This window comes from Symphalangus syndactylus, chromosome 10 (genome assembly GCF_028878055.3).
Source record: "Symphalangus syndactylus isolate Jambi chromosome 10, NHGRI_mSymSyn1-v2.1_pri, whole genome shotgun sequence".
In the NCBI taxonomy this organism is placed as follows: domain Eukaryota; kingdom Metazoa; phylum Chordata; class Mammalia; order Primates; family Hylobatidae; genus Symphalangus; species Symphalangus syndactylus.
The window spans coordinates 20,947,996-20,971,998 of record NC_072432.2 but is presented as its reverse complement, the minus strand read 5'-3'; the positions used below and the strand labels follow the sequence as shown (position 1 = coordinate 20,971,998).

Here is a 24,003-nt window from a genome sequence, read left to right as displayed (position 1 = left end):
ACCACTGGGATCATCCTGTAACCTGTGGCTGCTTTAAAAAACAGCAGTGAAAAGTTCTCACCCACAATCATCTCACTTGTTGCCCAAACACAGAGCATTAGCAACTAAATTGGGGTGGGGCAGGGGCAGCCACACACAAATGCTTCTAGAAGTCAGTGATTTCTTATTCTGAATATTTGTCTTGGACCAGGCGCATGGCTTGTGCCTATGATCCCAACTCTTGGGGAGGCTGAAGTGGGAGGATCACTTGAGGCCAGGGGTTCGACAGCAGCCTGGACAACACAGCAAGACCCCATTTCTACAAAAAATAAAAATAAATTAGCCAGGCATGATGACACATGCCTGTAGTCCCTGGAGTCCCAGCTGCTCGGGAGGCTGAGAAAGGAGAATTACTTGAACCCAGAAGTTGGAGGCTGCAGTGAGCTATGATCACACTACTGTACTCCAGCTTGGGCAACAGCATGACATCCTGCCTCTAAACAAACAAATAAATAAATGCTTGCCTCATGTCAGGGTTTATGGGATTCACTCAGCTTGGTTTGTCGACACTTTCAAACCTTAGGGCATGAGGGAAGGTGGAATCAAGGGTAGGCAACAGGGCTGGGGGCTGGAGGAGATCAGGAAAGGTTGGGTGAGCTGCACAACTGGTGTTTCCCCTGTGAGTTGTCCAGGGCCCAACTGAGGTCAGCGTAGGGGCATGGAAGTGCCTTGAGGACATCCCTTCCCACTTCCTCTTTTGCCTCCCAATGAAAATGTCTCTGCCTTTGAGTTTCTATTTCTCCGGTAATAGCTTCTGCTTAATCAGGTTCATTTGTGTTTTCTGTACATTTAGGGGCATAAGCAGATGCCCGGGAAGGGTCTCCCTCCAGGCTTCAGGGTCTAGGTCAGAGACAGAGGATTTTAATATGGCACCTTACTCGCATCGTACCATCTACAATGTTTTGAAATGTTCAACTGTCTGCAGCATCCAAAGCAATCCATTAGAGCTAATTTTTTTCCAGATCCTTCTTGGAATAAAATTTTAGAGTTGAGTAAAGTATTTCTCAACTAATCTAAAGCCAGTACAATAATTATTTCAAACTATCAATTTTCTTAGTTGATGGGCTTTATCCTAGGGTTTGGAGAGTCCTGCACACAGACTGATAAGATAAGATAAGATAAGATAAGATAAGATAAGATAGGATAAGATAAGATAAGATAGGATAAGGTTGAAAAAGTGAAACCTGTTGAGGAGCCAAAAGTTTCACGAGTAAAGGATTTTTCTTTTTCTTTCTTTTTTTTTTTTTTTTTTTGAGATGGGGTCTCACTCAGTCAGTCTGGAGTTCAGTGGTGAAATCTCAGCTCACTGCAACCTCTGCCCCCTGGATTCAAGTGATTCTCCTGCCTCAACCTCCTGAGTAGCTGGGATTGGCACCTGCCACCACACCCGGCTAGTTTTTGTATTTTTAGTAGAGATGGGTTTTCACCATGTTGACCAGGCTGGTCTCGAACTCTTGACCTCAGGTGATCTGCCCTCCTCAGCCTCCCAGAGTACTGGGATTACAGGAGTGAGCCACTGCACCCGGCCTTTTTTTTTTTTTTAAGACAGGGTCTCACTCTGTTGCGTGGGCTGGAGTGCAGTGGCACTATCTCTGCTCACTGCAACAACCTCTGTCTCCCAGGCTCAAGGAATCCTCCCATTTCAGTCTCCCAAGTAGCTGGGACTACAGGCATGTACCACCCCGCCTTGCTGATTTTTGTATTTTTTTTTGTAGAGATGGGGTTCCACCATGTTGCCAAGGCTGGTCTCAAACTCATGACCTCAGGCAATTCACCCACCTCAGCCTCCCAAAGTGCTGGGATTACAGGCGTGAGCCACCATGCCCGGCCTAGGATTTTTCTTTAATTGGCAAGATTTTGTGATAGACAGCGAAGTGTGAGATGCAGAGGGAAAAGTCTTAGATGTGAGACCATACCTAGGAGAGGAAGACCGATAAGATGCCCACATATAACCTATGTTAAGACTATGGAACACCATTTTGGGCCCAAGCTCAGGAAAACAATCCTGAGATAAAAGTGACCTGAAAGACTTAATAGACTAAGAAGAGCTTAACACGAGAGAAAGCCGATGCTGTTTGTAAAAGCTGCTGTGAGAGCCACGGAAAGCTGGAGGTTGCCGCCGAGAATGTCTCCTGAAACAGACCAGTCTCATGGGAAGTCCAAATTACAACCAGATAGTACAAACATGGAAAGCGGAGACACAGACACCGTCCATTAGGGATGAGAGTTTTAGAGTTATGTTTTAGCATGAGTGGGCCCGCAGACAGTGGCTTGGCAAATTTGCATAGTTTTGTCTTACCCTTAAGGGTACTTTCTTCTTCCTAACTGCCTTCGTGTGCTGGTTTTCCTTAATTCAGAATGCAGGCGCTCTTGTTACTTCCTGGCACAACAGTTCCTGGTTCTCTTGCCCTCTGTCTCTCACGCGCACGCATGCACACACACACACACACACACACACACACACACCCCTTAAAAATCAAGACATATGGCAGGCACAGTGGCTCATGCCTGTAATCCCAGCACTTTGGGAGGCAGAGGCAGGAGGATCACTTGAAGTCAGGAGTTCAAGACCAGCCTGGCAACCATGGCAAAACCCCATCTCTACTAAAAGTACAAAAATTAGCTGGGCATGGTGGTGGGTGCCTGCAGTCCCAGCTACTCAGGAGGCTGAGGCAGGAGAATTGCTTAAACCCAGGAGGCGGAGGTTGCAGTGACCCGAGATCACATCACTACACTCCAGTCTGAGTAACAGGGCAAGACTCTGTCTCAAAAAAAAAAAAAAAAAAAAAAAAAAAATCAGGACACGAAAGGAAGAAGATTATTTAGTATATCTTTAACTCCTGATTTCTTTGTGGAATCATTTTGACAGCCTTGACCACAGGAACCGTAATTTATGTACTAGCTAAAGCATTATTTGATGGCTGTTACTTGCCTCTTCAATACTCAGCTGTCTTCTATAAACTCTCCTCCCAGGAAAAAAAAAGAAAAAAAAACAACTTAGCTGTTTATTATTTTAGAAGGTCTGATCAGGAAGACAGTAGTCAATTTTAATTTACTTCCTCTCCAATTGTGACGTGCTAGTGACATCGATGGCTTGCCCCTGGACCTGGTCAGTCTGTCCTAGGTATGCTTTCTCTTTCTTATGGGAATGCTACCTGTGATAGAAGAATTGTATTTGCCTTTTTAAGAGTGCCTGAAGATCCAATTCTCGACCATCAAAAAGAATTGTACAGTCTGAGATTTTTACCTTCTCTTTGAGATCGTCTTCAGGTTTGCACATATATTTTGGAATGTAAAAACACCATGTTCAAATACTAAGAAAGCGTCAACATCACCAGTGGAGTGAGTTGATTCTTTTAGTTATGCTTTGCATGAACTTTTCAGGAGGTTCAAAAAGTTGGGGTTTTCTTTCCCTACAAATCCTCAACATTCATGTCTTCAAGAAAATTACATGGTGGACTGCCCCCCAGGGCTTGTCTCTACTTCGGTTTAATTAAAGGCAAAGTACATGAGAGTTGTCTGTTGTTTCTTGTGTGCTAGGAATACCTGAAATCCAAAAACAAATTACAAACAAGAAAAAGATAGTGTGCATTGCTCCTGTTTAGGTTCACAGGGCCCTTCATCTAATTTCACTCAACTCCTTTTTTCAAATGCCGCATTTCCGACTGTATTGCACATTCTGGCTGCACAGTATCCCTTTAATCCATAAATTTAAACCTATGACACAGTGAAGAGTTTGGTAAAGAATGATGAAAATAGAAAATTCCTGTTGGGCTAAATTCTGAGTAGCAGCTGTAGAAACAAACATGTTTACCAACAATTATTTCCTTATTGCAGAAAGAAGTCATTTTCATTTGTTCTGCAGAAGACACTTTAGTGGTGACCACCAGGTTCTCCTAGCACTTAACAAATTGCCCTGGGAACTGTCTGCCTATCATGGATGCTAAGAGGCCAGCATCCTCCACCCTCAGTGGAAAACCATGGCCTGTAGGTTCATTGTCAATTGTGAAAGAGGCTCCAAATGTTCATGTAGAAAATGGGCTTTAATTGTTGTTTAGATTTCTTGGGTAGCTTCTTCCTTTTTGTTTTGTTCTGTTTTTAAATAATTTCTGGAATGTCATTTCAGAAAGCTGGTTTGCAAGCTATTTGGAGACCTTTTGACTATGGTGTTTAAGAGTGGCATTCCTCTATTTGTAAAACAGTGTCACAAAAGAAAGAGATGTGTTCCATCAACCCCTGCCACGTGACACTGTCATTCTGTAGCTCAAAGTAAGCCCTGTGTTTTATTGAGAGACCACTTAAAATGTTTGTGAATGACAATCTACCCCAATAGGACATGTTCTTTATTTGTACACAAGATACATCTGATGAAACCACACCGGAAGTTAAAGAGTTTTCTTTGGAGTATTGGTTTTTGTTTTTGGTTTTTTTTTTTTTTTGGAGACAGCCTCAGTCACCCAGGCTGCTGGAGTGCAGTGGCACTATCTCGGCTCATGGCAGCCTCTGTCTCCCAGGTTCAAGCACCTCTCCTGCCTCAGCATCCTGAGTAGCTGGGATTACAGGTGTGCACCACCACCAGCCCGGCTAATAAATGGGGTTTTGCCATGTTGGCCAAGCTGGTCTTGAACTCCTGGCCTCAAGTGATCTGCCTGCCTTGGCCTCCCAAAGTGCTGGGATTACCGGCATGAGCCACCGCACCTGGCTGTTTGGGCTATTGTTTTAGCACTACCACTACTATTACTGCTTACTGCTAATAATAATAATAATAGGCTATAGCTTGGGAATAAAGAGTCAGTCCCTCGTTTTTTATAGTGCCTCTTCTCTGTAGTTTGGTTAACCACAGAGTTAACCTCTGTAACATAATTGTCAATAACCTATAAAAAAAATTCACGTGATTCATCTCAAAGCAAAATCTACATGTTCAACCACATGGTATATGACAGAAAACATATGAGAGAATTTTAGCTAGCGATTTCCACAATTCTTAATTTTCTGTCTAAGCTCACTTTTTATCTTATGCCATCAAAACCGTTCTATCAGATCCTCGATCATTGGCCATCTGTATTAGGCCATCCTTGCCTGGCTAGAAATACCTAACACTGGGTAATTTATAAAGAAAAGAGGTTTAATTGGCTCACGGTTCTGCAGGCTGTACAGGAAGCATGGAGCTGGCACCTGCTTGGCTTCTGGGAGGCCTGAAGGAGCTTTTACTCATGGTAGAAGACAGAGTGGGGAGTGGGCACTTAACATGGCGAAAGCAGAAGCAAGAGAGAGAGGGTGGGTGGGCAGGAAGTGCCACACATTTTTAAACAACTAGATCTCGTATGAACTCAGAGTGGAAGCTCACTTAGCACCAAAGAGATGGCCCAAGCCATTAATGAGGGATCCACCCCCGTGACCCCAGCATCTCCCATCAGGCCCCACCTCCCACATTGGGAATTAAAACTTGACATGAGATTTGGGAGGACAAATATCCAAACCATAACAGCATCCTCGATCAACTGTGGGGCTTCCCCTCCTCATTGTGCCAGGCTCTGCCATGGTTCTGGGATGTCCCAGCGCCTGCATGGCTGGGCTATCCAAGGCCTCCCCTCCCGTCCATGCACTCCACGTCCCAGGGTTTCTGCCACTGGTCTTCAACAACACCTCAAGCTACCCTGCCTCCAAAACATTCGACTCAACTTTCCTTTCTCCTCCAATTCAATCTCCTATTTTTATGATGGTCTCACTTGTTCTGTTTAAGAAAATTTTTCTTCCCTGGTATAAATGCTTTCTCTGACACAGTTACCCCATCCCACTCTCCGGACTTCCTCTGGCCACACCTTCTTTCCTGCCAAGCCTGGACTCCATGATGAGTTACTTGAAACACGCTTTTACAAGCCCCCATAACCTCCTGTTTCTAATATCCTTCCAAGCCCGTGCCCTGAAAAGCTCAGTAATGCACAGTGCCACAGCCTGGTTTCCCTACCCCATAGCCTGATGGCGCCATGACAGATTGATGTCGGCGCACGTTCACGGAGCCGCCAGCTTCGCAGGGGCATCTGCCATTGTGATGATCACTCCTCCCCATCCTCCTCGTTGCCTTGTCTAAACCTTCACCACTCTCTCTGTCCTTCCTACGCAATAGCTCTATCATTACTATTAGGAATGATCCATTTCCCCATCCCAAACCCCTCCCCACCTGATAGGGTTAGGCTTTGTGCCCCCACACAAATCTCACCTTGAATTATAATCCCCATAATCCGCATGTGTCAAGGGAGAGACCAGGTGGAAGTAATTGAATGACGGGGGTGGTTTCCGCCATGCTGTTCCCGTGACAGCGAGTGAGTTCTCACGAGATTTGATGTTTTTATAAGTGTCTGGTAGTTCCTCCTCTGTTCATTCTCCCTCCTGCCACCTTGTGAAGAAGGTACCTTGCTTTCCCTTCACCTTCTGCCATGATTGTAAGTTTCCTGAGGCCTCCCCAGCCAGCCAGAACTGTGAGTCAATTAAACCTCCTTCCTTTAGAAATTACCCAGTCTTGGACAGTTCTTTATAGTGGTGTGTGAATGGACTAATACACCACCCCACCCTTCCACATACCCCTAATCATCTCTCTTCCATCCTCAATTTCTTTCTAACACTTCCAGAGAAAGGAGGATTATCCCTCCAGCTCCGTGAATTAACTTTGCTACATCAAGTATCCCCATTTCCCGTATCTTCAACCTCTTCCTCTCTCCTTGGACATTCCTTGGGTTCTATAAACTTTGTTTAATTTCTCCCATCCTCAAAACAAACAGTAAGTGCAGTAATTTGACTCTGTATTCTCTTCCAAGAAGGGACCTCTTTCCCCTTTCATTTATAGCCGAGCTGTGCTTGCTATCCCTACTTTTTCATTTCTCATTTACTTTTTTACAATTTTACATTTTTGTACATTGTTCATAATTTTTATGTTAAGAACGCTAAATGCTCATCATAAGAATATACCAAGCAATATGGAAAAACATAAAGAAGAGCATTTTAAATATCTAATAGTGTTACCACCTCTTTACTGTTATTTTTTCCATTTATTTATGCATTAACTTATTTTTCCACGACATCCATAAACATTTCACTATTTTATATATATATATTGCCAACGGATAAGGAGACTTGGCCAGGCACAATGGCTCACGCCTGTAATCTCAATGTTTTGGGAGGCTGAGGCAGGAGGATCACTTGAGCCCAGGAGTTCAGGACCAGCTTTGGCAACATAGCAAGACGCTGTCTTTACAAAAATGAAATTCACCAGGTGCGGTGTGATGTGCCTGTAGTCCTAGCTATTTGGGAGGCTAAAGCAGGAGGATCACCCTGCTGTAATGAGCTTCGATTGTACCCACTGTGCTCCAGCCTGACCAACAGAGTGAGACCCTGTGTATAAAAATGAAAAATAAATGAGACCCTTTTAAAATCTACAAATTATCATACCTAAAAAGAAATAAGCAAAACTTCCTTAATATCATCGGATCTCCACTACTCTAACACTTTGAGGACTGCCCTTCCAGATTATTTCTATTTATAGATCTACAATGTCAGATACATCCATTTTTATTAAAAATACAATCTTACTACATATGCTGTTGTAAAGCTGTCTTTTCCCCTTACTAATATCTTGTATCTTTCTAAATTCCAATGGAGCCTCATGGCATCATTTTTAAAACCTGTCCAGTAGTCTTCTGTATAAATAGATCATAACTTAATCAGTAACCTGTATATGCCTACAAAGTGTTAAGCTACGGTTTTTCTTCTCTATTATAAATAGTGTTGCTACAAACATCAATATTTTGTTTTCATGCCTTATTTGGGGGACAAGGCTCATCTTGTCTCTAAGCCATAGGGAATTTAATATAAGAACAACAGGAGGATTTAATTTCATATCTTTTTAAATAATCATCCATTTGTTAAAATCCTTTCACTCTTGAGCTACTGCAGTTAAATTTCCACCTCCACCAATCTCTCCTCATAAAAGGACATCTGTAATTTTGTTCTTTTTTTCTTTTTATATTTTTAGAAGCAGGGCCTCACTGTGTTGCCCAGGCTGAGAATTCAGTAGCATGATTGTAGCTCACTGCAGCCTTGAACTCCTGGGCTTAGATGATCCTCCTGCCTCAGCCTCCCAAGTATCTGGGACTACAGGCTTGTGCCACCACAATGACTTTTTTTTTTTTAGTTAGCAATGAGGTATCACTATGTTGCCCAGTCTGGTCTCAAACACCTGGCCTCAAGCCAAGATCCTCCTGACTCAGCCTCCCAAAGTGGTGGGATTACAGGAGTAAGCCTGGCCCATAGTATCTTTTTAAATTTAAGTTTCGGGGTACCTGTGAAGGATGTGCACGTTTATTACATAGGTAAACATGTGCCATGGTGGTTTTCTGCACCTGTCAACCCATTACCTAGGTATTAAGCCCAACATGCATTAGCTATTTTTCCTCATGTTTTCCCGCCCTCTGCCCTCCTACCCTGACAGGCCCCAGTGTGTGATGTACCCCTCCCTGTGTCCATGTGTTCTCACTGTTCAACTCCCACTTATAAGTGAGAACATGCAGTGTTTGGTTTTTCTGTTCTTGTGTTGGTTTGCTGAGGATAATGGCTTCCAGCTCCATCCATGTCATGAACATGACAAAATTGCCAAGTTCAGTGCATAAAGGTCTTCACCCTTTTTTACTCCTCTGCAGGATTTGGCATTCTTTGTCACTCTCTTATTTTGGCAACTTTCTTTTTCTTGGGCTCATATAAAAGCCACACTTTCCTAGATTACCTCCTACATCTGATCTCCCTGCCTTAGCTTTCCTCTCCAGATTATCTTCGTCTCCCTGTTTCCTGGGAGGCTGTAAGTGACTCTCTGCTTTGTGTTTTGCATTTTCTCATCTGGCAATGCAGACCAGCTAGCAAGCAGTTGAGGTACAGCTGGATAGGCACAGATGGGCCCCAGACCAAGCATGCAGAACATCAAACAGAGGCTTGGCGAGTGTGCCAGGGACCACTGGGAGTGAAGAGCAGATTAGCATGCTGAAGTGAGGGACCTAGGGTTCTAGGTCAGAGAAGAGGCTGGAGAAACCGGCCAAGGCCAGCAGGTGAGGACCTGTGTATGCCATGCTAGGGAGTCTGGACTCCATCCTTTTGTTTGTCTAGTAGGTTTTTCCAGGTTTTCGTGACGTACTCAGCACTCTCATTTCATCTTTTGTGATGCAGCCTACATCTGCAGTGTAGAAATTTCTTTTATTCATTTCATAGAGACGGGCATACTATTATTGCTCCTGTGACTACAAAGACAAACTGTGTAAAAGAAATCATAATTCTCAAGGGTGGGAGTGGGGAGCAGAAAATTAGGTCTTTGTATTCAGTGGGTCTAAAATAAAGAATGTTAATGTGATATTCTGCGTGATTTATTGGAATTCTCAAAATATTTATCCAGCCAGCAGATGGACCCAGCATGGAACCTGAGATAAAATAGTAAGTTCTGGGACATTTGCAAAACAAACTCGGGGCTAAAAACAGACGCCACCGCAGCACAGTAAGCATGTAGCAGGCTTTCGAAAAGTTGTTTTCATCAGGGCAGAGTTTTCTCCTAAAGGAGCGCAGGAACGTGGGGTTCAGCCATGTGGATGTTGGGTGTTTGACCACATCAGGCTTTTTCCCCAAATGAGGTTGGCACCTCACTTTTCTATCACCTCAGGATTCATCTCCCCATACAGAACGTTCCTCAGTTTAACCGGCCCCGCTCTACAATGACAGGAAAGTAATGAGAGAAGGATGGCTCATGCCTGAAACGTCACTTGCCTGTTTTCTATCCTTATGGGGAAATGACTTCTGCTTCAAATCTTCTCCTTGCAAGATAAACTTCCCAGGAATGCATTCCCCATGCTTCATGAATTCCTGTCATTGAAGAGTACAAAAGCTTATTCCTTGTGCGTGCAGGTCACGTCACTGTCAAACACACTACTGGTAATCACGTCTGGATCCTCATGTGAATCATATTCCACCGAGAAAAAAAAAATTTCCTAGAGTTCAAGGCTAATGAAAAGGTAGCAACTGTTCATGCGTTTGTATGTGGTATCTCCCACTTTCTTTTTGCAGCCTGCTGCCTCCCCAGAAGACACCCCTGAGCTCAGCGCCTTTTTGCGAAACTCTACTATTCCTCATCTTGTCAGGAAGAGGGATGTGCCTGTGGTCGAATTCCACAGACAGAGCCCTGCAAAAATACTGGTGAGTTATCCCAGTGTGCATAGAACTGAGGGAAATCGGTGGCTTGGGTAGAACTCCCAAATACAGATGGTTTTAACTTCAAGGATTGTTCTTTTTTTTTTTTTTTTTTGAGATGGAGTCTCGCTCTGTCGCCCAGGCTGGAGTGCAGTGGCGCGATCTCGGCTCACTGCAAGCTCTGCCTCCCGGGTTCACGCCATTCTGCTGCCTCAGCCTCTCCGAGTAGCTGGGACTATAGGCGCCCGCCACCACGCTCGGCTAATTTTTTGTATTTTTAGTAGAGACGGGGTTTCACCGTGGTCTCGATCTCCTGACCTCGTGATCCGCCCGCCTTGGCCTCCCAAAGTGCTGGGATTACAAGCGTGAGCCACCGCGCCCGGCCAAGGATTGTTCTTAGTCTCCTTCAGTGCTCAGATATTTCTAACGTTGTTTGGCAGTATTTATCTCGAGAATGAAAAGCAACTTTTCTGTAAGAATTAAGGAGCACTTGCAATACAACCTTTTCACTTTTCTAAAGCTGCCATGGAGGCCACTTTGGAGAATAATGGTAAAAACATCAACTGTGACCTTCAATCCATTTCAGGAACATACACTTTCAGTTGTTAGTCCATGCATAGATGCTGGGCTGCGGTAGTTTGAAGTGAGCGTGGACCCTTGGAGTTTTGTACCTGTCGCAGAATCTCAGAGTCTTCTGCTTATCTGGAAGAGGCAAGAATGGTGTGTTCAGGGCTGGGTATGGTGGCACACACCTGTAATTCCAGCACTTTGGGAGGCTGAGGTGGGAGGGATCCCTTGAGGCCAAGAGTTTGGGACCAACCTGGGTAACGTAACGAGACCCAGCCTCTACTTTTTAAAAAAAGAATGCTGTGTTCAGGTTTCATGGGCCCAAACCCCTGCTGAGTCTTAGCAGTGGGGTCTGTGGCAGCTCAAGCCTGAGCTTCAGGGTATGTCTCATGAGTACACTGAGACAGTAGAGATCAATAACTAAATTTTTTTTGAAAATTTTATGTATTTGTGTTGCAGGGTCCATTTTTTTCCTTCTACTGTTTCTCTTTAAATGTTGATATAAGACAATTTTAAACTTCCGAATATCACAGAAACTCTCAGATGAAGGCCAAGGCAGTTCTTGATTTCCGTATCTGGTTTAGTTAACACATATATTAGTCTCTTTCTCTCTTACTGGTTCAAAAATTGCAAATCCTATGCCTCCCTATGTCCTGGAGTCAAAACAACTCTGGATAGAAAGTGATTATGCGAAGTTTATTCTAAAATCAAAAGCGAAATAGGACCTCCTACGTTTTTTGTTTAGTTAAAAACAACTTACTGAATCACATTTCTGATGAGGAATTTGAAAGTGCAAAATGCCAACATCCTGTGTTGGTATCATAATTTCCAATTTGCATAGGAAAAATTTGTATCTACAACACTGAAAAATAATTTCTCCTCCGCCTGAGAATACCCTTCCCTTTCTCGTAGTGGGCCCCTGCTGTTTCTGTAGCTATCACCTCCATCTCCTCCTCTCCAAACTTTCCTGTCTTCCCTTTCATTGCCCAGCTTCCAGCCACCTTGCCTTTCTTAATGCCTCTCCAGCATTTGATACTATTGGCCACTTCTTGAAACTATCACATTTCTGAAATTCCCCCCAAAACATCCCCTCCTGGTTCTCTTTCTGCCATTTGGATGGTCTCTTCTTAGAAATTCTCATCTAAGATTTCTCTCTGCCCATCCTTTCAATGCCCCTGTGCCCCAGGATTCCATCCCAGCCCCCTCCTCTTCTCTCCCATCCATTTAATTTTTTGCATGATCATATTTCCAGTCCTTCCTAAGTGCCTCCTGTCATCTCAGCCCTCCCTTACTGAATTCAAGCCTTAAAGGCATGATCTGGGTGTCTAAGAGCCACCCCCATCCTCACATACCCAAAACCCTTGTCTCCATGACTTCTCAAATGTATCTCCTCTCTAGAATCCCCAGTCTCAGTGTTACCAGCACCCATCCACTCCATTCTTCTCCAAAGAGCATTCTCATGCAACCTCTGTGTAGTCATCATGTCTCTATTCTATTTTCTAAACTTCTCCAAAATTTATCTTCCTCTCTCTATTTCCACTGCCTCAGTTCAGGGCCTCAGTGTCACTCACCAGGGGCTCTTGCAACGGGCCCCTGTCACCCTCCTGCCCCCCACTCCTCCCTCACTCTTCTCTTTCCTATTGCTCATCCCTCTAAAATGCAAACCTGATCAATATCCCCTGGATATAAAAGCATCCAGGCTCCCCAGTGCCTTCTGAATAAAATTTAAACTCCTTAGCATGCATAGGAAGATTCTTCATACAGACTTTCTCTTGTTGCTATCCTACTTCCATCTGTCCATTTCACCCTCATATACCCTGCCCTTCCCTTTCTCGAGCATGCCCTGGTCTAGTACAACAGAATTGTGGGCCAGGTCTCCCATTCCACTAGGTGACCTCCCATTCATACCTTCATGGCTCATTCCAAGCATTGTCTTCTCCAGAATCCTCTAGCAGAGCTGGCTAACTGGGATCCCCATCTGCAGGGAGTCTACAACTCCTGACCTTGACACCCCTTTTCTCTCTGAAAGGCAGGGTTAGTGGTACACAGCATGTCAGCCATGGAGCACAGGTCAACATGAGAGTCCTTGAAATGGCCACAAACCAGAGTTTTGAGAATTCCTGTTCCTGCTGTGGGCACCTGTATTAGTCCATTTTCACGCTGCTGATAAAGACATACCCGAGACTGGGTTATTTATAAAGAAAAAGAGGCTTAATGGGCTGACAGTTCCACATGGCTGGGGAGTCCTCACAATCATGGTAGAAGGCAGAAGGCACATCTTACATAGTGGCAGGCAAGCAGAGAATGAGAGCCAAGTGAAAGAAGAAACCCCTTATAAAACCATCAGATCTCATGAGACTTATTCACTACCATGAGAACAGTATGTGGGAAACCGTCCCCATGATCCAGTTATCCCCCACCAGGTCCCTCCCACAACGTGTGGGAGTCATGGAAGCTACAATTCAAGATGAGATTTGGGTGGGGACACAGCCAAACAACATGAGCACCTCAGCAGCCAACTCTAGTAGCCCAAGGACAGTCCACCCACCTGCCTTTGGAAGCATCCTGTAGGAAATGAATCTCATCGCAATTTATCAGACAATATATTGCTAACCCCTTTGCAGAGAATTCTGAGGATCTTGAAAAATGTCCTCGAAAAAGGTTCTCGTCGTAATATGTTCCTTGGATTATTCTGTGTTATATCAATTTCATTAAAGTGAAATGTCTCAGTCAACTACTTCACATAATATCCAATACATTGATTTTTATTGAGCACTCACAGGCCAATGTTGAGTGCTTAAGCTATGAAAAATGAATATGCATGGGCCACAAGATAAATTTAAACCCATGAGGGAGTACAATTAGAGAAGTATCATTCTGTGCATGGCACACAGAAAATGGATCATGATGTGTTCATTTATTTCCATGCTGGAATCTGATTAGAAAATCTGATTTGAGACCAGGCATGGTGGCTCATGCCTGTAATCTCAACACCTTGGGAGGCTGAGGTGGGTGGATCACCTGAGGTCAAGAGTTCAAGACCAGCCTGGCCAACATGGTGAAACCCCACCTCTACTAAAACTACAAAAATTAGCCAGGCATGGTGGCAGGTGCCTATAATCCCAGCTACTCAGGAGGCTGACGCAAGAGAATCACTTGAACCCGGAAAGCAGAGGTTGCAGGGAGCTGAGATCACACCATTGCACTCCAGCCTGGGCAACAAGAGCAAAACTCTGTCTCAAAAACAGAAAAAAAAAGAAAAGAAAAAAGAAAGAAAATCTGATTTGATAGATAGAATGTCATTATAATGAATCCTTTTGAGGAAAATACATTTCATATATTAAAGGTTATTCATTATACACTGGGCAATTCTAGAAACTGATTAAAAAATAGCCTAATCAATGAAAGTCGCAGAAAAGCCTCCTTTATAACCAGGAAATAATTTAGACAGAAGAACGTTATGGAACAAACGTATGTCAATGGGTCAGTAACTGTAGGTCTTTGAGATAATATGGGCTCAGGAGTCTTCCTCTGCAACCCCTTCCAGACTTGCTGAACCCAGCATCGGGTATTGTGAATATCTATAAGCAATGCCTTCCCCAGTTCTGAGAAAATGAAACAGAACAATTAAATTGCTGCTGCAGAAAGATGGTCTTAAAGTCATTCGAAAAGAGCTTAAATTTTATGTTGTATTTTGTGTTCCATTCGTCCTCGCCACTTAACTGTGTTTTCTTGATTGTTGCAATATAGTGTTCTTTATTTAAATTAATAATTTATGATAAGGTGATGACTTCTGAGGAAATAAAATGTAAATAAGCTAACTTCAGTGTTCAGTCTCTACCATAATTTAAAGACTGATGTGTTCCCACTGCTGTTTGCAGAACTGTACAAATATCGAGTGTTTACAGATCTCCTGTGCAGTGGGACGACTTGAAGGAGGAGAAAGCGCAGTCCTGAAAGTCAGGTCACGATTATGGGCCCATACCTTCCTCCAGGTAATAAACAATCACAGAAGCACATACACACCGCTCACTGGGAGCCGCTTCGCAAAAGCTCAGTGGGAAGTCTTTTCATAGAGATTACTAATTTAACACTTTGGGAGTCCGAGGCAGATGGACAGTCCATCACTTGAGGCCAGGAGTTCGAGACAAGCCTGGCCCACATGGTAAAAACCCATCTCTACTAAAAATACAAAAATTAGCTGGTCTTGGTGGTGAAAACCAGTGGTCCCAGCTACTTGGGAGGCTGAAGCATGAGAATCCCTTGAACCGAGGAGGCAGAGGTTGCAGTGAGCCAAGATTGTGCCACTGCACTCCAGCGTGGGTGACAGAATGAGATGCTGCCTCAAAAAAAAAAAAAAAAAAAATTAAAACTTGAATTTTAAACTTAAAAAAATTTTTTTTACGTTTTTCAATGTAACAGTTTCCATTTTAAAAATTATTTCAAATAAAATATATGTGGAGGAGTTGAGCAAGATGAACTGGTCATCTTTCCCAGCAGGCGAAGACAGTTTAAATATCCTGAGTCCCTAAGACCTTGAGAGTAGATTCAGAAAATGTACTTAGTCCACTGTTACATACCCAGTGTTGGGCACAGTAACTATTAGTCAGTGGCAGCATGATGAGTATGAGAACATAATTCAAGACATATATGTCCAGAGAAGTTAAAATAGAAATCAATTTAGAAGGGAAAGGGGAGATTGTTCTAGAAAGTTCCTCTTGTCAGGTGGTCCTGCAGCATGGGCTCCAACAAGGATAGCACCTCAGTCAAGCTCCAGGTACGTAAGTGTGATTTACAGATTACGCACCACTCCTGTGGTTGGCTGTGCATCCCACAATGCCCAGGGATCATTCCATTGATTTGTGTACTTTTTTTGTTGTTTTTCTGAGATGGAGTCTTGCTCTGTTATCCAGGCTGGAGTGCAGTGGTGCGATCTTGGCTCACTGCAACCTCTGCCTCCTGGGTTCAAGCAATTCTCCTGCCTCAGCCTCCCAAGTAGCTGGGACTACAGGTGTGGGCCACCATGCCCGGCTAATTTTTGTATTTTTAGTAGAGATGGGGTTTTGCCACATTGTCCAGGCTGGTCTCGAACTCCTGACCTCAAGTGATCCAACTGCTTCAGTCTCCCAAAGTGCTGGGATTACAGGCGTGAGCCATTGCTCCTGGCCGACTGTGTGCATTTTAAAAGTTTAAAATCTCTTTTATGCTAAGAAAATGAGAGTTTCATTTTGGAAAGCGCTATTTAAATGATACTGCTGTGTTACAACCTTATTGTTTGGGGAGGATTTTTTTTTTAATCCTAAATTAACTGTCACCACGTCTGCCCATTCTTGCTCACATTTTAACTACTAAACAAACTCATTTGGTTTATTGTGCCATGAAAAATCAAAGAGTCAAATCCCTTTGAGTCTAGTTATAAATATAGAATTTTTTATCTCTAGATTTTTATGCTTTCTATGATTTAATATGCTTCTATAGTCTCGTCAATCTTAATTTTGTTTTTAAAATAAAAACGAGGGAAATTAAAGTTTTGTTTTAAAGGTCATTATGAAGCCATCTTCCTTTCTTCCTTTCCCTTCCTTTCCTTTCATTTCCCTTCTCTTTCCTTCCCTCCCTTTCTTCCCTTCCTTCCGTTCTCTTTTATTTTTTTCATTTCTTTCTTTCTGTGTCTCTTTTCTTTCTTTCTCTCTTTCCTTCCTTCTTGTTCTTTTCATCTTCCTTCCTTCCTTCTTCCTTTTCTCACTTTGTTTTCTTTCTTTCCTTCCTTTCTTTCCTTTCCCCTAAGGCAGACTTTCTCAATCTCTGCACTATTAACATTTTGGACCAGATCATGCTGTGTTGTTGGGAGCCACCCTGGGCATTATAGGATATTTAGCAGCATCCCTGGCCTCTACCTAGTAGGTGCTGGTAGCACCCTTACCCCAGGTGTGACAACCAAAATTGTCTCCAGATATTGCCAATGTCCTCGGGAGACATCATCCCATTTAGAACCACTGACCTAAGGAGAAGCACAGTGCCCAATTTATTTGACTTTTTTAAAAATCAAACCATTATGTATTCATTCACTCAACAAATATGTAGGGAGGACCTACTGTGTGCCAAGGGCTGCTTCAGGGTCTAGTTATAGGAAAAATAGCTGTGAACACAACAGACATAGCACCTGCCTTCACAGGGCTGTTATCTCAGTGGAGGGAATCAGAAACTGAGCAGGCAAACAGATGCATCAGTGCCAGGAAGAAAGTAGAATGGGGTAGTGAGATCAGGGTAGTGGGATAAATAGTAGGGAGTGGGGCTGCTTCTGTAGATAGGATGGGCACAGGAAAGCCCTAGGAGGAGGTGCCATGGAAGTGAGACCCAAGTCACACAAAGACCTGCAGGCAGAGCCCCAGACAGAAGACAACCAGCTGTGCAAAGGCCCTGAGGCCAGAACACTTTAGACATGTTCAAGGAACAAATGGAGACCAGTGTGTCAGTATTACCACTGTTGAGACAGAAATTATAGGAATTATATACCATGGATGGGAGCCTGATTTTACTCTAAGTGCAATGGACCACCACAAAATTAACCTAAGGAGTGATGTGATAATAATTATGTTTTTTAAAGAACACGAGTAAATAAATAAATTAATACATACTCTAACAAAGCAATACTACACAGTAATAAAAAGGAATGAATTAGACACTTTGGCATGGATGAATCTCAGGCACACAATACTGAATTTTAAAGTCAATTATGATTCCATTTATAAAAAGCTCAAAAAAAAAAAAAAAACAGGCAAACTAAGCAGTAGGTTGGTAAAACTTTAAAGGAAAACAAGGAAATGAAAGTACAAATTCAGGAGAGTAGTAGCCTCTTAGGGTAGAAGACATTTAGCAAGAAACGAAGAGAATGTTTCAAAGGTACTTGTAGTGTTTCATTAAAGTCAGCGGTAGGCATGTGGATATTCATCTTGGCTTCTTTCTCTGTCATCATGTGTTATAAATGATTTATATTTACTCAGCATCTAATAAAACAGCTTTGAAAGGGCAATATTGAAAGCACTGGGTTTGGAAGCTACTGCAATAGTCCAGAGGGAAATGGTGGTGGATTAATCTAGGGCAAAATAGTGGAACAAGTGGAGCAAGGTATGAGTCTGGATGGATTTTGGAGGAAAAACTAACAGTACTGGTTGAATTTATTGTGAGAGGATGAGAGAAAGAGAAGAATCAAGATTGACTCCAAGGTTTTTTTCCTAAGCCAAATGGTGAGAAAGACTTGGGGGAACACTGTTTCAGGAGAGGAAACCAAGAGTTCTGTTCTGAACCCTGTATTAGTTATCTATTGGTGCATAACAAATTTCCCCAAAACCTAGCAGCTTAAAACCGTAGACATTCATCCTGTCACTCTGAGTCAGGAATCTGGCTATGGTTTAGCTGGGTGATTCTCCTTCAGTGTCTCTCCTGAGGTTACAGCTGAGATATCAGTTGGGGCTGCAGTCATCTGAAGGCTTGAGGGGCTGGAGGCTCTGTTCACAACATGGCTCAGAGACATGCACAGCAGGCATTACCACAGGGCCCTCTCCACAGTGCTGCTTGAGCGATCTCCTAACATGGTGACTAGCTTCCCCCAGGCAAGTAAGCCAGGAGATGCCAAGGCTCTTACATATTTTCTGACCTAGCCTAGGAAGCCACTTTGTGTTACTTCCACAATGTCCTGTCATTTGCACATATCAGCCGTATTCATTCAGTAGGTGAGGCACCCACACAAGGGTGTGAATACCAGGAGGGAAGAATCCCTGGTGGCCATCTTGGAGGGTTGCTACCACAGATCGTTAGCCAACTCTTGAATTTCCTACTTTTAGATGCAATTTGTCTGAAAGCATAAACTGTAAATCCTGTTTTTCTCTAGTCAGATGAAAGCTGGGAGTAAGCTATATTGTTGTGATCAATAGATTCATTTCTTAGGGCTGATGCAACAAAGGACCACAAACTAAGTGGCTTAAAACAACAGAAATTTATTCTCTCAAAGTCCAAAACCAGAAGTCTGAAATCAATGTGCCAGCAGGGTTGGTTCCTCCTGGAGTCTCTGAGGAATAAACTACCCCCTGCCTCCCTTCAAGTTATTTGTTTTTGTGGGGTTTTGTTGTTGTTGTTTTGTTGTTTTTTTTTTTTGGTAGAGACAGGGTCTCACTATGTTACCCAAGCTGGAGTGAAGTGGTGCAGTCATAGCTCACTGCAGCCTTGAACTCCTGGGCTCAGACAACCCTCCCACCTCAGCCTCCTGAGTAGCTGGGCCTACAGGTGCCTGGCACTATGCCAGGCTCAGTTTTTAATTATTTTTGTAGAGATTATATCTTGCTCTGTTGCCTAGGCTGGTCTCAAATTCCTGGCTTCCAGTGATCCTCCTGCCTTGGCCTCCCAAAGCACTGGGCTTAGGGGCATGAACCACCAGGCCTAGCCCCTCCTAGCTTCTGGTGCTTGCCAGTAATCCTGGGCATTCAGTGGCTTGTAGACCATCATTCTACTCTCCTTCCATCTCCCATCACCTTCCCCTCTATGTGTCTCTGTGTCCCTGTGTCTTCTGTTTCCTGTAAGGACACTCTCATTGGATTTAGAGCCCACCCTAATCCCAGTACAATCTCATCTCAAACCTTACCTTAATTAATTCTGCAAAGACCATTATTCCAAACAAGGTCATATTACGAGATTTTAAGTGAACATGAATTTGGGGAAGACATTATTCAACTCCCCAAAATCAATAATCTTCCATCCCCACTAGCAAAGCCTGACTCTATTTTGCTACAGTATTGCACCAATTTCTTTAATCTAGTAAATATGCTCCTTAAACTACTTCACCAACCTTACTAATATGAGAAGAAAGTAATTAATTAGGGTTTAAATTGTTTTTGTTATGACTCTGTTCACTACATACATTTTCCATCTACTCTTAGACATTTTCACTAAATGGGCAACCTTTTGAACCAGAACAGTTGAGGCTGAAGTCATCTGAAGGCTTGAGTGGGGCTGGAGATGCACTGCAGATGCTCTTGCAGTTTGGGTAAATATTGGCAAAAGTATATGAGTAAACACAGGGGTGAGCATATTTTTTAATTTCATATGTGAAAACTGCCTATTAGCAAAGTGATGTGCAAAAAACTACAGACATACATTAAATTCAAGTTCTAGGAGGAATGCCCCTGACTAACATTAGACAGAGGCTATTTTCTCTGTCTTTGGTAGATACTGGGTCAGGATGCAGGAGCTCAGTTCCATTCCTGCCTGGTTGTGTTCAAAGCACTTAACTTTCATGGGGCTCAAGTTCCCTATTTGTGAAATGAAGAGATTTGATTAACGTCTCCTTTCATGCCCGAAAACTCACTGATTCTATAGTTAGCTCACAAGTAATTTATGGTGTTTATTCTACTTGGCATAAGCCAGCAATAACTCTGTATGCTCTTAATAGCCTACTTTTTTATTATGTTGATGTTTCGGTTGACCGAGACAGACTACATCTAATGGCTCTTTACGCTTAAGGAACAGTCCGCCAATCTTTCCAAAGAGGGATGTTTGTCCGCAAATAGTCAGGTTACTATTGAGTGACTGCCATGTAGCTAAACACCATGATACATGCTTGTATATGAATGACTCATTTAATTCTTACAGCAATCCCGTAGGACATGTATTATTATTGTCAGCTGCATTTTACAGATGAGCAAACTGAGACATAGATATTATATGGCCTTCCCAAGTCACATAGATAGTGAGGGAGAGAATCTTGAGCTTTTACCTTATGTATGTTACTACACTAGACTGCTGAACTAAAGATTACTATAACAACCTCTGTAGATTTTATATTTTGATCACTGTACTACAGATGGCTAAACTATAACTCTATTATGGATAACTATACTATAACTACTATATAAAGGTTTTAAACACTGTGTATTAAACTTTTTCAAGATATTTAAATTGTATAGCATGCTATTTCAGAATCCAGTAAAGAAAACATCTTATGATTCTCGAATTATACTGTCCAATACAGTAGTAGTAGTCATGTGTGGCTATTTAAAGTATTTCAATTTGACTGAAGTTTAAAATTCATTTCCTCAGTCTCACCAATCACATCTTAAGTATTTAAGAGTCACAGCTCATGGCTACTGCATTGGTCTGTGCAGATTAAGAACATTTATTGAAGAAAGTTCGATGCAGCAGCACTGTTTTAAAATGTTAGGGAAGTATATTTCCATTCAAAATTGCAAGATTCGATCATATAATCAATTATTATATCTATGATTATAGACCTGGATTGTGTTTAATAATAGCTTTGTGACTTTCCTTATATCCCCTCGTAAAGTAAGAATCAGGCCCCCTTTGCCTCATAACAGTGTCATTGGCCACCTTAAAAGGCAAAATCTCTATCAGGAATCTACTTTTCCCTAAGTGTGATGTTACAGGTTTGAATAAACACAACAGCCTCCTGCTCGCCCTCCTGAGTAGTGAGCAAAGACGGCAAAATGAGGTGATATGTAGACCAAGGGGCCGAATGTACTGGCTTTACTTCAAAGCTTAGATATAAGCATGAACCATGCAAGTAAACTTTTGGATTCAGATCTGCTGAGTGAATAAAATATTGAAATTCTGCCATATGTAATGAAAAAAAAAAAAAACTTGTGAGGTTGTGTTAGGAAGTTGTTTTGGGAAGGAAAGTGGAGGAATCTTCCCAAAAATATATCTGTAGTTGACACCAGAGGGTAAGCTCCTGAAGAGCAGAAGAAATGTTTTCTTGTCTTTGAATCTTCTTCCCAGCCCTTGTATCACCTAACACAGGATACTACTCATAATGCTTTAATGAATGAAACATCTCAGGCCAGATGCTAGGCTTGGCTGGTACACAAGTCCTTGTCTATTTAAAATGAATCCAGCCCAAACTAACCAACAAATGAGATCACAACAAATTATCCCTCATGGCCTAAGGCGAGTAGCTCAGGAAGCAGGAGATATTCTAGAAATGTAAAAACTTGTGACACCTTTGAACAAAGTGAACAAGAAGTGATTTTTGATGCCTTTCTCTGGGGTCTCTGGAAATACCACCTTGATGGCTTGGTTTGAGATGCAAAAGTGATACAGGGCAGGTGAACCCCAAAATTGGGGCTCAGCCCATGAGCATTCTTGGCTTCATTCAGAAAAGAATTCAAGCAACCCTATGTTGCCTTTTCAGGTGACAGGTGACACTGCTTTGTGGCAAAAAAAAGGTTCATTCTTTATGAGAGGATGTAAGGAAAGTCACAATCTTGAACAGCCTTTTATTGAACTGGACCTGCTCCCTGAGGAGCAGGGCTAACTCCTAGGCAGCACACACAGAGCTGGACTTGCTGGGCTCTTGGCAACTATCTTTATATCCACTTATACCCATGTTCAATTATATGCAACTTAAGGGGTGGGTGAATGCAAATTGAAGGGCAAGTTATTCAGAACTCTAGAAAAGGGGCAATAACTTCCGGGTCGTTGCCATGGAAATGGGCAGTAACTTCTGGGCTGTTGCCATGGCATTTGTAAATTGTCATGGTGCTGGTGGGAGTATCTTATGCTGATGAGCAATGAAGGCAGCTAGGGACTGCTTTGGTAGCTACTGGCTGCCTTCAGCCAGTTTCTTCCCTTCATCCTGTCTATACCAGGTCTTGTTTTAGTCATCAGGGTTGTGACCAGAAAACAAGTCCTGTTGGTCCCATACCTCAAAAGCACAGGTACAGCCAAGAATGTACCTATGCTGATATCTATGCCCAGCCAGCCCATTCACCAGAAGAATCTTCCATGAGGAGCTTGGGCTCATGTTTGTTATGACATTTGGCTTTCCTCCCAAATACTTGCACCTCATCCTCCCTCAAGCCACAAGCTGTTCTGATTTAGTGAGTTTAGCAAAGACTTCTTGCATTTTGGGCAGAGGCGAGCATCTCATTTTCTTACATCTTTCAAACCGAAACCCTCCAGGTTGAGATGAGGTTTCCAAACTGAGGAGAGACATGGATGGAACTGGAGGCTGCTATGTTAAGTGAAGTAAGCCAGGCACAGAAAGACAAATATCACATGTTCTCACTCCTATGTGGGAGCTAAAAGGGTGGATCTCATGGAGGCAGAGAGCAGATTCATCGTTACCAGAGGCTGGGAAGGGAAGGTGGGCAACAGGGATGAAAAGAGGTTGGTTAAAGGGTACAAAAATACAGTCAGAAGGAGTAAGTTCTGATAGTCAATAGTACACTGGGGAGATTATAGTTAACAATAATTTATTGTTTATTTCAAAGTAGCTAGAAGGAAGATTTGTAATTGTATTAGTATGTTTTCACGCTGCTAATGAAGACATACCTGAGACTGGGTAATTTATAAAGGAAAGATGTTTAATTGACTCACAGTTCCACATGGCTGGGGAGGCATCACAATCATAGCAGAAGGCAAAGGAGAAGCAAAAGCATGTCTTACATGGCAGCAAGAGAGCATGTGCAGGGGAACTCCCATGTATAAAACCATCAGATCTCATGAGACTTACTACAACAAGAACAGTATGGGAGAAATCGCCCTGTGATTCAATTATCTCCACCTGGCCCCACCCTTGACACTGGGGATTATTACAATTCAAGGTGAGATTTGGGTGGGGACACAGCCAAATCATATCAGTAATGTTCCCAATGCAAAGAAAAGATAAATATTTGAGGTGACAGATATCCCAATTGCCCTGAGTGGATCATTACACATTGCATACAGGTACCAAAATATCACATGTACCTCCCAAATGCATGCAGCTAATAGATATCAGTAAAAATAAGTAAGAATTAGGCTGCCTTTTCTCTTTGAGCCACACCCTAATTTGATTCTTTTCAGTTCCATAAGGCAGACAATTCAGGATCTCAGGGAACAGAGACAAGTCCAAAGAGTCATGATTGTTCTTTTATTTCCTGCCCAAAATAATGACCCGCAGGATTGGGTCATACTGTCTCAGTTTCTGGTCCACTTCCAAAGGGGAGATAGTGTCAAATGTCTGAGTAGTGCACGACCTCAACCCACAATGCTGACATAATTTATCTAGACTTAACCTGGGGGAGAGACATGGTGATGAATAATGTTGGCTGCAACTCACCATGCTCCTTGGACACAACCAGGAGACAGATTCAAAGGGATGAGGTGTTTTGATACCTTTTATTTCATCTA

At 42.8% G+C, this 24,003-nt stretch overlaps 1 protein-coding gene across 2 annotated transcripts in view; it reads left to right on the top strand.

Moving 5' to 3' along the window:
- Window positions 1-24,003, top strand: part of ITGA8 (integrin subunit alpha 8) — a 196,554-nt gene that overhangs the window by 147,493 nt on the left and 25,058 nt on the right. For both annotated transcript variants that reach the window (XM_055296660.2, XM_055296659.2), the window contains 2 exons: window positions 10,135-10,263; window positions 14,706-14,819. In XM_055296660.2, coding sequence (XP_055152635.1) covers window positions 10,135-10,263; window positions 14,706-14,819 — 243 coding nt within the window. The remainder of the gene's footprint in view (window positions 1-10,134; window positions 10,264-14,705; window positions 14,820-24,003) is intronic.